Below are 17,124 nucleotides of genomic sequence, written 5' to 3'. Positions count from 1 at the left end.
AGATTCTAAAGATGCAGAGTTCGCCAAAACTGAGAGACCTCTGCTCCTGACCCAAGACATATATGTTGAGTGTATGTTTTAGTCTAGAAGGTTCCTCTAATGTTAGTACAACAACTTAAAAAGAATTCCATTGCAACCAACACGTGTTTTCTTTCTTTTTTATTTTCTTGCAGGTCAGTTAATAGAAATGTTTAAGAATGTTGAAGAACTGAAGGAAGAACTGAGGAGAATGACAGGCATGTCCAACAGGAGTATCGATAGTCTGCTGGCGGTTCCTATCCCTGATAACAGAGCTGAGGTGGGGTGAAGTACATTTGTTCTTAGCAGCCAGATCATAAAAGTTTAAATCATGTGTAATATTTGTTGAGCATCTGCCAGTAAAACACTGAGAAGTTGCTTGTAGATCTGGTGCATTTTGCTTGCAAATGATAAAATTAGAGGCTCAGTTCCTAGTGGGGTTAGAAGAAAAATCCCGAGGTAAGACAGGTTATCAGTTTTTTTCCTTTCCTTCTAGTTTTCCTTCTCCTTCATTTTCCTTCCTTTGTGCTTGCCTTTTCCTTACCTCTACACGGTTTTCTTAAATAAGTAGTGCCAACAATAATTCTGTATATGCATGATCACAGTCATGTTTTCTGAGATAAATTGGCACAACCTGTCATGATGACATCAAAGTCAGATTTCAGTAATCTAATTAGGGAAAAAGGAAAAAAAAAACAAAACAACAGACCACTTACAATTTGTTGAAATGAATACTCAGTTTTGCTTTTTAAAAGTCCCAAGACAAGACATAGTATGTAAAATAGATAGGATCCAGGGAACTCTGGGCAAGTTTGTGGATATAGTGAACATGTTTGGGTGTGAAAATTAATAATGTCATTTCCTCAGGATGATAATAAGGTTTTTCCACTTGAAATGTCTCTTCTTTTATCCCTTTCCCAAGTCCATTGTCTGAAAATGTCATAGAAATTTTCCAAAAGAACTGCAGAGTTTAAGGCCTCATCCGTCCAGAACTTACGTGTGACAGAGTGTGTCATTTCTAAGCACAGCCCAGCTATTCTCCAGTATCGGATAAAGTTTTTTGAAAACCTTGAAGACTGCCTTAGGGAAATATTTAGGTTTACTTGTGTCCTGTTCATTGGTTCCCTCATACAAAAACTAAAAGTGCTTTGTCTTCCCTTTTTCTCCTCTTGCTCTAGCAAATAATAGTCATTGACCTTTTCCCTTTGATTTCACCTTTTACTCATTTTATCCTAAGATCTAATTTCAGTAATTAAGTGTTTAGCTTCTGAAGAGCAGGTTCATTTGAGTAAATAAAAACACATAAATGGGGAGTGTACATTCTTACTGTTTTCAAAAGGAAAGAGAGAAAAGTTTCAACAGTCTTGAATTTCCTAAACATTTCTCTCAATTTCAACTCAATGGCAATAGAGACTTCTTCCAACTTCTCATAGACACACCTCACTTTTCACACAGTGTCACCGTCCAGGATGGTTGGTTGATATTATTACATAATCCTTCGCTTTTTGTTCTTTGCCCTTTATCTCTTGATAGAGATATCTAGAGTTTCTTGTGTAAGATTATAACTTCAAAAAAAAAAAAAGATTATAACTTCAAATGATTTTATTTATTTATTTTTATTTTTAAAGATTTTATTTATTTATTTGACAGCGATGACAAGTAGGCAGAGAGGCAGGCAGAGAGAGAGAAAGGGAAGCAGGCTCCCTGCTGAGGAGAGAGACTAATGCGGGGCTGGATCCCAGGACCCTGGGATCATGACCTGAGCCGAAGGCAGAGGCTTTAACCTCTGATATAACCCAGGTGCCCTGATATAACTTCAAATGATTTTAAAAACGAAATGTAATTTAAATACACTACATAAAATTTTAAAGGGAAAATGAGTCTTAAATGAATATTTTTCCCAGACTTAACTCCAGATCAATTCTTTCTTGGTACCATCACTCATCCAGTTGTTTAGACACGAAATCTCAAATCATCCCAGACACTTCTTCACCTCTTTTTCTTCAGCTTTCCAGTGAACTTTGGGCTCTCTACGGTTTTATTGATAGTGATTAGTGCTTTATTTTTGTTTCAAAGATTTATTTATTTATCGGAGAGAGAGAGATCACACAGTGGAGGGGGGAGCGAGAGAGAGAGAGAGAATCTCAAGCAGACTCCCACTGAGCACAGAGCCCAACGTAGGGTTTGATCTCATGAACCTGAGATTGTGACCTGAGCTGAAGCCAAGAGCTGGACACTTAACTGACTGAGCCACCCAGGCACCTGTGATTAGTGCTTTAGATCGGGGGGAAAAATTGACTCGGAGTATAATTTATCATATTTTTTAATGAAATCAAAGAATAAAGCAGACCTTGTCTCTTGAGAGAGACCTCTCAGAAGATTCACACTAAAATATTTTTCTTCCTCCAACTTGCAGATTATTTCTCGTGTGTTCTGGTTGCATTCTTGTGATGCCAATATGACCTATCCCCAAATGGAGGATGTGATGACAGAATTCTGTAGCCTGCCTCTTCCAGAAAGATCCCGGCAGTCTTACCTCATTGGCCTCACCCTTCTGCACTACTTGGACATTTACAACTTCACATACAAGGCAAGTTCCTGTTGCTGAAGTACTTTATATTCACAGTTTAGTATAAAAACATTTGATTACACAAGTATGCTCCCTGATACTATAATGAATAAGATCCATTTATACAGCTTTTGGAATTACAGCTTTATTTTAGAGCTAAATAGGACCTTAGTGATCATATACTGCAAATTCGTACATTTTATAGATGAAGAAATTAATATTATTGCCTTATTAACTCTCAGTTTGTGTATCCAAGCCCACATATTAAATTTAATATATGTTATACTAAAGTATGAAATACAGATGTGTGTGTGTATTTTTTTTATAGTGAACAAGAATTAATTTGATAGGATAATAAAGATTAGAGCAAAGTTTATTGTTTGCTTTTTGGGTTTTTTTTTTTTTTTGTAAAGAAAAGTAGTGAGGTTTTTTTGGTGTTAAAAATCTGTGTGTGTGTGTGTGTTTTCCACCAATTTAGAAAGAGGCTACTGTTACTTACACAGTACAACAAAATAAATGGGTCATTATTAGAGCTTAGAAAAGTCAGGAATGACTTCATCCTACAATAAGTCATGCTTCATAAGTACTTGTGTAATACAGAACCAAATGAAAAATATATACATAGAAAAATCAAACACCTATTTCACCTATATCTATACTTGATCAAAAATATTTACCTGTTATTGCAAACACTGGAAAAAAAATGTTTCCCCTTTAAAGTAAGAAGAACCAGAAGCAACATGGCTGACTTTTGTTGTTACAGCAAAGGGGGTGAAAATTTTTTAGGACTAGTTATCAATAATCCTGTTCTGGATCATCATTTTCTCCCACCTCTGTTTCTGCAGTGGCCTCTTAATTGGCTTCCCTGCCTCCACACCACCAGCCTGCCCACCATCCCTAAGCAGCCAGAGTGATCCTCCTAAAACTTAAGTCACATTATGCCAACCCTGCGCTTAGTACCTTTCAGTGGATCCCCAGTCTGTTCGAGTATATCCCCCAGATTCTACAGGAACCCCATGATCTGCAAAACCCCTCCCATCCCTAAAATTCTCTTTCCTACTTGCTGACTCCTTGGGCACAGCTGCTCCATGGAACCACCCAATATTTCAAAGGCCAAGAATGGTGCCAGGCCCAAAGAGGCACTCAGCAAGTATTCATTAACTAGACAAATGGTTATTTTACATAAACTATAAACTAAAATGCATATGAAGTGAAATTATTAATTTTGCTCACCTAAAATGTTAATCCTTATTTTATAATGCCTCTGCAGAGCAGGTATCAAACCAAATATTTTTTGTTGAGTCTAGTAACTAAATACATGCACTTGACAAGCAGAAGACAATTCCTACTTCTTTTAGATATTGCAAAGAAAAATAATGAAAAATTTCTTGTCACAAGTCAGTTTATTTCACATCAGTGTGGGAATGCCCAGAATTTTGGCAGAACTGGAAGAAAAATGGAAATGTTGTAATTTAGAAAAAAGTACAGTTGAAATTAGTAGCTGTGCTACTGAGGTAGCTGCATCTCCATGGTGTCTCTCCAGCTGTGCCTTGTTCTCATAAGGTGTTTAGACCTTCTTTTAGACCACGGCTCCTTGACTGGAGGGATGTTTTCTCTTAGTGTACCACCGTATACCTATCCCCTCATCCATGCTGAGGACATAGCAGGCGCTCAATTAACATTTGATGATTAAATGAACGAGAGGATGAAATAACTTGAAAATTTTAAAATATTTCCAGTGTATCTTCATGCAGCAGAAAAGCATTGTGGGATTATGACTAAACTTGATGAGTCACATGAGCTTTTTGAAAGAGCTTTTCTGATTTTAAGGATCTTATTATATGATTTCTGAGCAATAGTGTATCCATGAAGAGTTACATAATTGATATTTGCCCTTCTGACTTTTAGAATCATTTATTTTTGACAGCTTTATTGAGGTATAATTTATATACCACAAAATTCACTTATTCAAAGTGACCAATTCAGTATTCTTTAAATGAATGTATGGAATTGTGCAACTGTTGCCACAATCTAATTTTCAAACATTTCCTTCAACCCCAGAAAAAACCTTGTGTCTATATGCAGCGATTTCTTCCTCACCTCTAGCCCATGGGGTCCCTGATCTATTTTCTATCTCCAGAGACTTGCCCTTTTTAGACATTTTATATACTCTAAATCATACAGTACATGGTCTTTGTTTGGCTTTTTTTACTCAGTATAATGTTTTTTAATTTCATGCATTTTGCAACATGTGCCAGTGTTTCCTATCTTTTTATTGCTAAAGAGTATTCTAGTTAAAGGATGTACATTTCATCTGTCCTTTCATTTGGATCATTTCCACTCTTCTGGCTATTGTGAATGATGCTACCATGGACCTTCACATCCAAATCCTGGTGTGGACCTATGTTTTCATTTCACTGGGATAAATACTTAGGAATGTGATTGCTAGGTTGCATGGCAAACTTATGCTTAAGTATTTAATAAACTTCCACCTTTTTTCCCAAAGTAACTGTACCTTCTAAGATTCTCACCAACAGTGTGTATGGGCTCCACTGCCTCCACGTCCATCATTTATTTTTATTCTGTTCCCATTAGGTGTTTTTCCCTAGGGAAGATCAAAAGCCAGTAGAAAAGATGATAGAACTCTTCATGAGGCTTAAAGAGATTCTCAATCAGATGGCTTCTGGCACACATCCGCTGCTAGATAAAATGACATCCCTGAGACAAATGCATCTGCCCAGAAGTGTTCCATTAACACAGGTAGGAAAGTCACCCAGTAATGTGCTTATTGGGAAATTCCTCTTGTCACATTAACTTGTATTTGAGATTAGTTGTAATACATTCAGCTTCCAATATAGTACACTGGGAAAAAGCACCTGCAGGAAAACTCTTCTACTCTGGCAAAAATTTTGGCCACTTAAGTTCAGTGAAGTTCAGCATTCTGCATTTATATTTGGGATATATGTTTTAAAGGAATTATGGAAGCTCTAAGGATACTCTAAGCATTTCCAGGTTTTCTTCTGTATTGTTCTCAGCAGCATTTATAGCTTTCTGATGTTAATAAGTTGTGGATTTTTATCTCACAGGCAATGTACAGAAGCAAGCGGATGAACACGCCCCAGGGATCATTTAGCACCATCTCCCAAGCATTGTGTTCCCAAGGGATTACCACTGAATATTTAACTGCCTTGCTGCCCTCTTCTCAAAGGCGAAAAGGCAACCACACCAAGGACTTTTTGACTTATAAATTAAGCAAAGAACAGATTGCTTCCAAATACGGAATTCCCACACATACCAGTGAGTAATCGTCAAAATCAGCATAGTAACATCATCTCCTGACAACACTGTCTGCTGTAGCTTAGCCTTTTATGATCAGCGAAGTATTAGTTTCCCCCAACACTACTACACACTTACCACACATCAAACATGTTTGCGTATTAACCGAGTCGCGTTTTTCGGCAAACGTAAAAGGTGTGCCTCTCCATCTTACTAAGGGGAAACGAGGCACAAACAGACTAACTGGCCACGGTCGCCCAACCTGAAGGTATTCGAGCTGTGAGCTGACCTCGGTGGTCTGTTGCGAAGTCTAGCCTCTTAACCACAACATTCAGAATTTGTCAGCCACAACTTCACCATCGTTGCCAGTACATAATACAAAAACATGCTTTAAATCTCCTTAGAGGGACGCCTGGGTAGCTCAGTTGGTTAAACCGCTGCCTTCAGCTCAGGTCATGATCCTAGGGTCCTGGGATCGAGTCCCACATCTGGCTCCCTGCTCAGCGGGGAGCCTGCTTCTCCCTCCGCCTCTGCCCGCCGCTCTGCCTGCTTCTATTCTCCCTCTCTCTCTCCCTCTCCCTCTGACAAATAAATAAGTAAATAAAATCTTTTAAAAAAATTAAAAAATAAATCTGCTTAGATCAATATTTTTCTTAACTTTTGAGAATTACAAAGTTGTATCACACATGGAAAAGTTCTGAATGCAGCAGAACTATAAAGGTTTCATGGCACATCAACCCCACAATGCTTGGGATGGAAAATTCCATCGACGGGGCTCTTCCATATAATATACAGATGTTTATTTTTTTAAAGATTTTATTTATTTATTTTGCAAGAGAGAGAGAGATTGAGGAAACAAGTGGGAGGAGGGGCAGAGGGAGAATTAAACTCCCTGCAGAGCAGGGAGCTAGATGACATGGGTCTCGATCCCAGTACCCCAGGATCATGACTTGAGCCGAAGGCAGTTGCTTAACCAACTGAGCCACCTTGGCACCTACATAGGGATGTTTAATATAGCATTTGGATTGATGCGTTTATTCATCTTTTTACTCATTCAACATTCATGGACCAACTCTTATGTATCTGGTACTAGTATCTAGTAGCAGATTTTTGAATATGTTCTTAAATTAAGCCCTGGTGAGGTGGATCTGTTGAAAGATATTCTGAAATGTGATTTTCAGCCTTTTTAACTCCTCTTGGCAAAATGCCATCCCTTATTGTAGGCTTGTTTTCTGGGTTAAACTTTCACTCCTAAAAAAAAATAGTTGTTACTACACTTTCTTACTTTGATACCAGATGCCTCGCAACTGTTAATAATAAGGGAAGTAAAGGCATGTATCTTTGGGTGTGATAACAATAATCTGTGTCAATTTACAATAAGGAAATAGATTTTAGATATGCGTACTAAATGGTTTTATTCACTTTTTCCTTCTAGCACCATTTTGCTTCTCCCTTTATAAAGACATCATTAATATGCCTGCTGGACCTGTGATTTGGGCTTTCTTGAAACCTATGTTGTTGGGAAAAATTTTGTATGCACCATATACCCCCGTCACAAAGGCAATAATGGAAAAGGTTTGACCGTTATAACTCAAAGTTTCTGTTTAGAGTACTAAGATGATTTTTAAAGTAATCAACTTCCAAATTTACTCTAGCTGACTCAGCTTTCTTTATATCTTACCTACTACTACCCTTAGCTTTCTGAAACTCTTAATTCTCAAACTCTGCTCTGTATATGTGTAAATGATGTAGATTGGTTGGTAGCCCTTTGAAGAGGCATGAACCATGCTGACCCTTGAGAATGAGGTTAGTTGAAGCAAGACCTCAGGTTTTTCAGCATATCTCCAATGGCAGAAAATTTTTCTACAACTGGTGTCTAATTTTCGGAGTGTGTAAAAATAATTGCACTAGTAGAAATAATATTAGAGCATTTTATAACTAGTTTGAACAAAACAATCCCTAGATTATAAGTTACTGACTTCGTATCAGGTCGTACAATTCAACTTGTTATGTTTACTAAGAGATAGATGTTGAAAAAGAGATTATTTTTTTTTAAGGTTTTATTTATTTATTTGACAGAAATCACAAGCAGGCAGAGAGGCAGGGAGAGAGAGAGGAAGGGAAGCAGACTCCCCGCTAAACAGAGAGCCCGATGCAGGGCTCGATCCCAGGACCCTGAGATCATGACCTGGGCCAAAGGCAGAGGCTTAACCAACTGAGCCACCCAGGTGCCCCAAGAAAAAGAGATTATTAATAGTAACTACTTACCATCTGCCTAACTGAACCATAATTACATTTCTCTCCAACTTTTAAAGTTAGCTTTAATGACTTGAGCTATAAACCTACTTTTAAAATGATAGAGTGAAAGTAAAAAAAAAAAAAAAGAAGAAATCTCTGCTTTACCATTGCTTGGTCATTAGACCAAAATTTAGGTGAATATAACATTATTTTAGGTCTATATAAAAATGGACATGAGTTCATCACTGGTTTCTGTTGTTTGTATTTTAATATCTTGTTTGCTTTATTGGCTGTACTTTATAATTTTTGCATAAATGAATCATTACCTGCTTATTTCCTGAGTTCAGTCATTTTTTGTCTTTCCTCTTTGTTTGGTTCTCTTTTCCTGTCCTCTTGATCTTACTCTTCCTTTTATGTAACTAATGGCTTTTAGCATTCAAAGATGTGTTTTTCTGTAATTTATGCACATTTCTCTAACTCTTTATAGGTTATTATGCTATACATACATTCATATGCAGGTTTTTTGTCATTTTTGCATAATTAAATGAGGTTACATTATAATGTTTTTCTACGTATTGCTTTACTCACACAATAATACATTGTGGCAATTCTTCCAACTCAGTTGGTATAGTTTAATTCATTCTTTTTGAAAATTGCAGACTTTTTCATACCCTAGAATCTACTGACGCAGTCCTCAATTGGTGGGCATTCATTTTGTTTCCAGTGTCTCTGTTTTTGTGCTAATTAATGTAAATAATGTGACAGCAGATACTCTCATGCATATTATTTATATGGTGGTATTTTATTGCAGTGAGATGATTGTTCAGGATTGAGGGATCGAGGAATAATGTATTTCATTTAATGACTGTTGTCAGATTGCTTTCCAAATGAGGGTATAACACACCCATTTCCACCAGCAGTTTATGGAAGCATGCTTTCATATTCTTGAACTCGGGTGTTTCTGTAGTAGTAAAGTTAAGTGTATCATTGGAAAAAAAATGAATAACTTCTGGGAACTCTAGAAAGTATGACTTCATTTTGACTGTAAATTCATTGTGGACAGTGAAGCAAACCCTACATTTTCCAGAATTTTTAAAAGTGGAGCATAACAAATAACATGGAGGACATGGGGAGATGGAGAGGAGAGGGAGTTGAGGGAAACTGGAAGGGGAGATGAACCATAAGAGACTATGGACTCTGAAAAACAACCAGAGGGTTATGAAGGGGCGGCAGGAGGGGGGGGGTGTGGGAGGTTGAGGAACCAGGTGGTGGGTAATAGGGAGGGCACGTACTGCATGGAGCACTGGGTGTGATGCCAAAACAATGAACACTGTTATGCTGTAAATAAGCAAATAAAAAAAAAGAAAAAAAAAAGAAAGTCTAACAGTATTTAAAAAAAAAAAAAAAAAGTGATCTTGACCCGATGAAAAGCTGCCATTTAAAAACTTCTGACCATGTGGGAAATTTCTGACACTTTTTTTTTTTTTAACTAGCTTCACCATTTAGAAGTGTTTCTTTCTTTCTTTCTTTTTTTTTTTTAAGATTTTATTTATTTATTTATTTGACAGAGAGAGAGAGAGGGAACACAAGCAGGGGGAACGGGAGAGGGAGAAGCAGGCTTCCCGCAGAGCGGGGAGCCCGATGTGGGGCTCAATCCCAGGACACCGGGATCATGACCCGAACTGAAGGCAGACGCTTAACAACTGAGCCACCCAGGTGCCCCTAGAAGTGTTTCTTAAAGCTATATAACAAAACAACTTTAAGATAGCTTCTGCTATATAGAAAAAAAAATAATGGACCAAATCTGTTTTTGTTTCTTTGTCTTTTAGTCTAATAAAACTCTGAGGGAACTGGCAGAACTAAGGGAAAAGTCTCAAGAGTGGATGGATAACTCGCCCCTTTTCATGAATTCTTTCCACCTGTTAAACCAGACGATTCCCGTGCTCCAGGTAGGAGACTACTCTTTCTCTTCTGTCGGAGTTACAGTTCTTTGAGATTTTAATCACCTTCATCATGGGAATGGGCAGACAGTAACTCAGAATCTATATTCAATCGATTAAATTGCCTTTCCTCCAGAGAAAAAGTCTGAGACAGGGTAACAGATCTGTTGCTCCCATTCAAGATCGTCCTCCTCTCCCGTGGTCTGTCCTCTCTCTGTAGTTCAGAGATAGCTTTTTTACAGGTTGAACTTGAGACATAAATAGTGACGTAGATCTTGTTTTCCAAAAATAAAGTGCAGTAAAAACTACTTAAAATACCCTTATTATTTGTTCCTCCACTTTAAATTATTTTTTGCTATCTTGACAGAACCAGAGTTCCTAAAATATTAATATTCTGGAGAAGAACTTAAATTCAGCGAGTTCTTTGGTTGAAACATAAGACACTCTAGGTTAAAGATTTGACAATGCAACCCAAATACAATGTACACTGGTTAAAACAAATAATTGGCAATTCTTGCAAAAGATGCAGAGTTTTCTGAAGATGATGAAAATAATGTGGAGAAATGGTCCAGTCACAAACAGAGCTGTTAACAAGTAACAATGGAGGAGGAAAGTCAGACCAGTTACCAGCTAGAGAAGAGAAAACTGGAAGGAAGGCAGGCGATATAGGAACTTCAAGAGAGGATGGCTTGCATATCAGAGTATTGAGAGAGACCCGGGGAAAATTGATGGAGAGCTAAAATATATTTGCCTCCCTCCCCACAAAGGCCTTTTTATAATCGTATTCAAGAAGCTAAACATAGAATAAAGGATTTGTAGCACAGAACATTGTCAGAAAAGTTACACCCAAAAGATACTGTGTTCAGTCTTTGTTTTTTTTTTTTTTTAATTTTATTTATTCATCTGACAGACAGAGATCACAAGTAGGCAGAAAGGCAGGCAGAGAGGCAAGTAGAGAGAGAGGGAGGAAGCAGGCTCCTTGCCGAGCAGAGAGCCTGATGCGGGCTCGATCCCAGGATCCTGGGATCATGACCTGAGCTGAAAGCAGAGGCTTTAACCCACTGAGCCACCCAGGCGCCCCCAGTCTTTGTTTTGACTAACAATTTGTGGATAGTTACAATTATAATCTGGCTTTTGTTATATATAATATATGAATTATAAAAAATACATATCTGAAACAAATACTTAATAATTAATATAAAAAAGTAAACTTTCATCAAACATCTTTCCCACAATTTACTGTTAAATTGGCTCTAATTTTAAGTATGTTCATTTTAAGTGGCTTTTTTTTTGTTTGAATCTGTAATGAAGACAGTAACGAAGTAGTACTTTATTGACATACATATTTCCTAAATGGAAGATTGCTCCTCTTTTCCTAATCTTTTTTTCCTGTGGAACAGAAAAAAACAAACCGAAACAAAGCCTACAGACATGATTTTATTAAGGAAGGCTTTGTTGCCTAAAGCAGTGAGTGAACGAAGGACATGATGTATGCGTAATAATTCCAAAGTGCAGTAATTTACCGTGGAGAACCTCTGTGATCATGTCCATAAAAGGGCTGTCATCTATTGGAAGCAACTTTATTCTGTTCTAGACCAAAATCAGTCATTATTCTCAGCTATTGAGGACAAACTTATTTCTACAAATATACACAGAACTCGAAATTTAAAGCTTTTAGCATCACACCTGGTTTTGTCACTGTGAACCGCTAGGCAAAAGACGTAAGACACTCAATCTACAGTTTATGAAATCTCTAAAATGAGTGTCTTGATAGCCATTGAACAGATTTGTGAGGGTCATATGCATAGAAGCATGTAAAAATAGTATCACGTGTCCTAGGACTGATTGCAAAAGGAGCGGTGGGAGTTTGGCCGTACGGCTGGGTGGATCATCTCTGAATTGGAACTAACACAGTGGTTTGTTTATTACTGATGCTCTGATTCAGTTTTTCCCTTGGCACACAAATTACTTTCTGGTAAATAGTGCGACTTTAAAGAACTTGGGTTAGCGTGATATGAGCTGTGTCATAGCCATTGGTCTACATGCTGCCAACTACTCTTAGACCCCAAAGCACCTATGGATTTAATGATTAATTCTATTGTATATATGGTGTTAATACATATTATTCTTAATCATGTATCTCCATGAAAACAAAACTGAAGATCTTGGTAGGAAGGACAGAATAATAAGAGGTTCTGACTTGTCCTCTAAAGGCAAAACCAACTTAAGTGTGGCTCACACAAAAACTAGCCCATGAATTAACACATAATATAAACATTTTTTTAATCAAGTTGAATTCTCTGCCTCCGAATTTCTCCTTGGACTTTACTAATTTTGTGTCCATAGGAGACCTCAAGGTGTTATGGAAAACTGTGCAAGAAAATTAAGGTAAACTGTATTAGACAGTGCCTAGTACCCAGTAACACCTCAGTGTTACCTAGTTGTACCTCTACAGCGGTAGAAGCTATGTCTCCTAATTTGGAAGATAGCTATGACAGTCTTCGTATGTCAAAGTGTTTATGCTTTTTAAAAAATTTTCAGTCTTTCCGTGGATATAGCGTAAAGTTTCATCATCAGTTCATTTTTCTATGTTCACATAATTGTGGTTTTTACAATATAAAATGATATTACAGCAATTTACATTTGACTTTTCTGATGAGTTATTCATCCCTACTTTACAGAAACGTAGCATGAAACTGGAAAAGGTGAGTGCTTGCTGAGAGCCCCTAGCTGGGAAGTAGCAGAAGCAGGATGCCAGTCAGCTGTGATACGAAATTCCATGTAGATACCACAGTTTTTAAAAGTTGTTTTAGTTGAGCAAAATTCACAACCACTACAATTGTGTACAGCATATATCAAAAAACAGATGATGTAGTAGCCATGGGTAAACTGACTGTTACGTTGAATATTCTTTCTTACTGTTGATCATTAAAGTCAGATCTGGTACTTCATATTGGTTAAAAAGAAAGTCTCAGGATCCTGTATTTGAGAAACGATGTTCAAAATATTTAAATAAAGTAGCTCTACTTTTTAAAACTTAAAAAAGTTCAATCATATCATATTCAAATCATAAAGTCTGATCTGGCTATTTTAGCATGCTGACCAGTTTGTGTCTCTAGATAAGACAAACCCAGCCTTTCTAGTCGTTAGCAGCCATGTACCTTCTCTTCCTTTCTCAAGGATTTGTGTGCGCATGTCACAAGGTGATGCATTGATAGTGCCGAGTGGTGGTTCCTCCTCTCACTGCAGGTATGATTAGAGAGACCACGATGAGACATCTTTCCTTCTTGTTTTGAAACTGAGTCCCTGTTATTATTCATTAGAATACTCTCAGGAACCCCTTTGTGCAAGTTTTTGTGAAATTCTCCGTGGGACTCGATGCTGTTGAACTATTAAAACAGATAGATGAACTCGGTAAGTCCAGATTCGCAAAACTTTTGTTCGCTAGTCATGTCAGAAATGTGAGAGCCATGGTTGCATTTGAAAACTTTTTGTTTTCTTCTGTATTTGATTTTTAGCTGGTTATTTTAAGTAGAATCCTGGATATATCTACCCATCTTTTCCCCAGATAGTTGTATAATTGCAAGTGGTAACAACTCTTTGGATACCCAGTATCTGCAGTTAGTTTCAACAATTATGTACTTCATGTAAACGCAGCCTTTCCTACAATCCTTGGTAGGTTGGTAGGTTGCTAGAAATAAGAGGACACTTTTTGTTTTGTTTTGTTTTGTTTTTGATAACTTGATGAAAAGCAGGTCCTTAAGTACAAAGGAAGATGAATCGGTTTATGTCTGGCTGTATTTAACATTTTATCTCCACTGGCCTCTGTATCACTTTGACTAACCCAGAATGTACCTGGAAGAAGTTATTCAGTTAGCAAAAGCAAAACAAAGCAATGAAGAGGCTCAAAAGAAAATAAACGTAAATCAGTATTCAAGGTTGGATCCTCTTCTGTCATTTAAAAGGAACAGGCAAAGAGGATCAAAGGAAGCTGTCTGAACTTAGGCATTTCCTCTGCCACATCCCCACCTTCAACCTAAGGGATGCAAGGCATCTAATTCAGTCTGTGTCTGATTCACTGTTGCTATGCAACCACAGGTATGAGGAAGGGATTGAAAACATCTGAATTTGGCTGCAATAGAGCAAGTGCCCCTCCTCCTTCCTGGTGCTACTGGGACACAAGTGACATAGGTCGTAAACCAGTTGGGAAGCATTTTGCTTACATTTGTCTTGTATATAGTTGTGTGCCCTGTATGATAGTTGACTGAATTTGATTAAAGAAAGATTTAGTGCTTTTATTCTCTAGAAGTATCATTTGGGTTAGAAACCATTTGATCAAAATATGAGAAATATACTACAAAGTTCTTATATAAGTTTTTATCTTCCTAACTTTAAATATAGGAGGGGAGTTCTGGAATTTAAAATTAGACTCAAATGAATGTAACAGTGAAGTTGATGTTCATATAATTGTATATATAACTTAATATCTGAGAGTTTATGTAGTTTGAACTGAGGGAGCACTGACCCTTATAGCTCTCCTTTGATCTTCTCTGCCCGCATGTCTAAGGAATCCTTGGTGTTGTGTTGATTTCCAGTGGCCGCTGGAGGCCACTGTTCAACCACCGTTTTACCCCTCCCCCACCAATGTCTATATCAAACAAACCATTTCACTTTAAATTCTACTGAGAAATGAATTTAATAAGTTGCCCTCTGTGAGAAATTAAGTCTTACATTGGACTGTGGAAGAGTCATGTTTGGGTTTTGTGAGGAAGGATTTATGATAGAACATTCTTGGTATTCATGACGATCGAGTCAGTGAAAATTTAATTGGCCAAGTGATTTATTAACTTGCAATTTCATATTTACCCTTTGTCTCGGTTGATTTCCTCATAAGGAATCATGAAATTGAAGAGCAATTAAATCCTCTTTCTTCCAGAGTAATTACCTGAAATAAAATCTTGATCATTTTGTCTAGATTAGTACAGATATCAATAGAGAAAACTCACATGAGGTTTTAAATCAAACAGTTTTAGAAAGTTGTTCACTATGTGGCATAGTTTCTCACAGTCTCCTAGGAAATGATTCTGTAGCACAACTTATTGAATAATACAGTTTATTTGTTCTACATACTCTACATAGATTTTCCTTTGTTTATTACATTCACATTCCCTGAACAAAGTAAGTGTCCGTTTATTGGAAACTTTCATCTCTAGTTTTCTTCTACACTAAATGTAGATGTATTTTTTAAATTATTTACCTTTAGTCACTGGTTAAGTAAATTGGAGTGGATTTTACTTTAAAGATTTTACTTATTTAAAGATTTTACTTATTTATTTGACAGAGAGAGATCACAAGTAGGCAGAGAGGCAGGCAGAGAGAGAGAGGGAAGCAGGCTCCCTGCTGAGCAGAGAGCCTGATGCAGGGCTCGATCCCAGGACCCTGAGATCATGACCTGGGCTGAAGGTAGAGGATTAACCCACTGAGCCACCCAGGCACCCCAGAGTGGAATATATTTTTAAGTCAGCTTGTATCACTCCTTAAACTTGGGTCTACTTGTATCGGTACCAACTCAACATTCTCTTCAGCGAATATTTGTACACCTGGACACATTTTTCCAGGTGTTACTAGATATTTTTATTACCAGATATTTTAGGGTAAATTCTACAACTTCCTATTACTTATAATCTAGTATAATGACAAGTACTGACCCAAAAGCCAGTATTTTGTCTCATTACTACTAGAAACAACATTACAGTACAACATTATAATATATGTTTTGTCTGTTTTGCTTTGCTTTGCTTTTTTAGATATTCTAAGGCTGAAATTAGAAAACAGCATTGACATCATTGATCATCTCAACACGCTATCTTCCCTGACAGTAAATATTTCCTCCTGTGTATTGTATGACCGTATTCAGGCAGCAAAAAGCATAGATGAAATGGAGAGAGAGGCCAAAAGGCTTTACAAAAGCAATGAACTCTTTGGAAGTAAGTGTTATTCTACTAGAGTTTGAGTTTCTCTTTGTACTAAAATTGGCCAAATCTTCCCTCACCCCTTTCATCGAGAACTCAGGAAAGTAGTCTGAAGGGGGGGAGGGTCACTGTCCCCTCTGATGTCCTTAGAAATGAAAACCTTTCATGTAGTCAACCCACTATATTGTTTGACGAGACTTCCACAAATGTGTGATTTTGTTGGCGTGGTTAAAATGAAGACTGAAATGGATTACATAGTTACGGGGTGAAGTTGAGTCCATAATCAGTCAAGATTATTCATTTTATTGTGTTTTTTTTTTTTTAATTTTACTAAGTGGCTTAGAGTGATATATTTAATCTGGCCACTTAGTTTGTAATTATATTCTCAAACTCCTGCTTTGAATCTCTGAAGTTGTCACTTCCAATTAGCCATCTTTTCTGTAAACTAGGAGCCTGAACTTACTGTCACATTACAAACTCAATTGCCTGTTTGGCTGCCCCCTAAGTGTACCCTGCAAACAATGAATAATGTCAACCATAAAATCACCTTTCTGCTCTTGTTGCCTTTTTATTTTTAGGTGTTATTTTTAAACTTCCTTCTAACAGAAGCCGGCACAGAGGCTATGACTCTGAAAATGTCTCTCTTCCTCCTGTCATAAAATATACCATCCGCATGAGTCTCAAGACTGCACAGACCACAAGAAGCATAAGGACCAAGATTTGGGCCCCAGGGCCACACAATTCTCCATCACATAACCAGATCTATGGCAGGGCTTTTATTTACTTACAGGATAGTATTGAGAGAGCAATCATTGAATTGCAGACTGGAAGAAACTCCCAGGAAGTAGCAGTCCAGGTCCAGGCGATTCCGTACCCCTGCTTCATGAAAGACAAGTAAGTCTGGGTGGCTGGAGCGCCTTTTAACAGCCAGCCAGTTTTTTGAGACCTCATTCCTGCATACTCATTCACATGGACCAAGTGAAAAAGATCTCTTCCATGAAATTTTTGTCTAATGCTTGTTTCCAGGAAAGGGTCCACACCACATGCACAGCTCCGTGACTGCGGCTCACTGTTACCAGAATGATGGTCAAGTCCATTACCAAATGATTTA

At 37.5% G+C, this 17,124-nt stretch overlaps 1 protein-coding gene across 1 annotated transcript in view; it reads left to right on the top strand.

Moving 5' to 3' along the window:
* Nucleotides 1–17,124, top strand: part of ABCA12 (ATP binding cassette subfamily A member 12) — a 176,551-nt gene that overhangs the window by 99,501 nt on the left and 59,926 nt on the right. Inside the window, exons 14-22 of the mRNA XM_046019118.1 lie at nt 174–298; nt 2,435–2,608; nt 5,183–5,347; nt 5,674–5,884; nt 7,299–7,438; nt 9,931–10,050; nt 13,365–13,455; nt 15,849–16,028; nt 16,592–16,907. Coding sequence (XP_045875074.1) covers nt 174–298; nt 2,435–2,608; nt 5,183–5,347; nt 5,674–5,884; nt 7,299–7,438; nt 9,931–10,050; nt 13,365–13,455; nt 15,849–16,028; nt 16,592–16,907 — 1,522 coding nt within the window. The remainder of the gene's footprint in view (nt 1–173; nt 299–2,434; nt 2,609–5,182; nt 5,348–5,673; nt 5,885–7,298; nt 7,439–9,930; nt 10,051–13,364; nt 13,456–15,848; nt 16,029–16,591; nt 16,908–17,124) is intronic.

This window comes from Meles meles, chromosome 9 (genome assembly GCF_922984935.1).
Source record: "Meles meles chromosome 9, mMelMel3.1 paternal haplotype, whole genome shotgun sequence".
NCBI classification, from domain to species: Eukaryota; Metazoa; Chordata; class Mammalia; order Carnivora; family Mustelidae; genus Meles; species Meles meles.
Note: the sequence above shows the minus strand (reverse complement) of the source record. Positions and strands in the feature narration are given on the sequence as shown.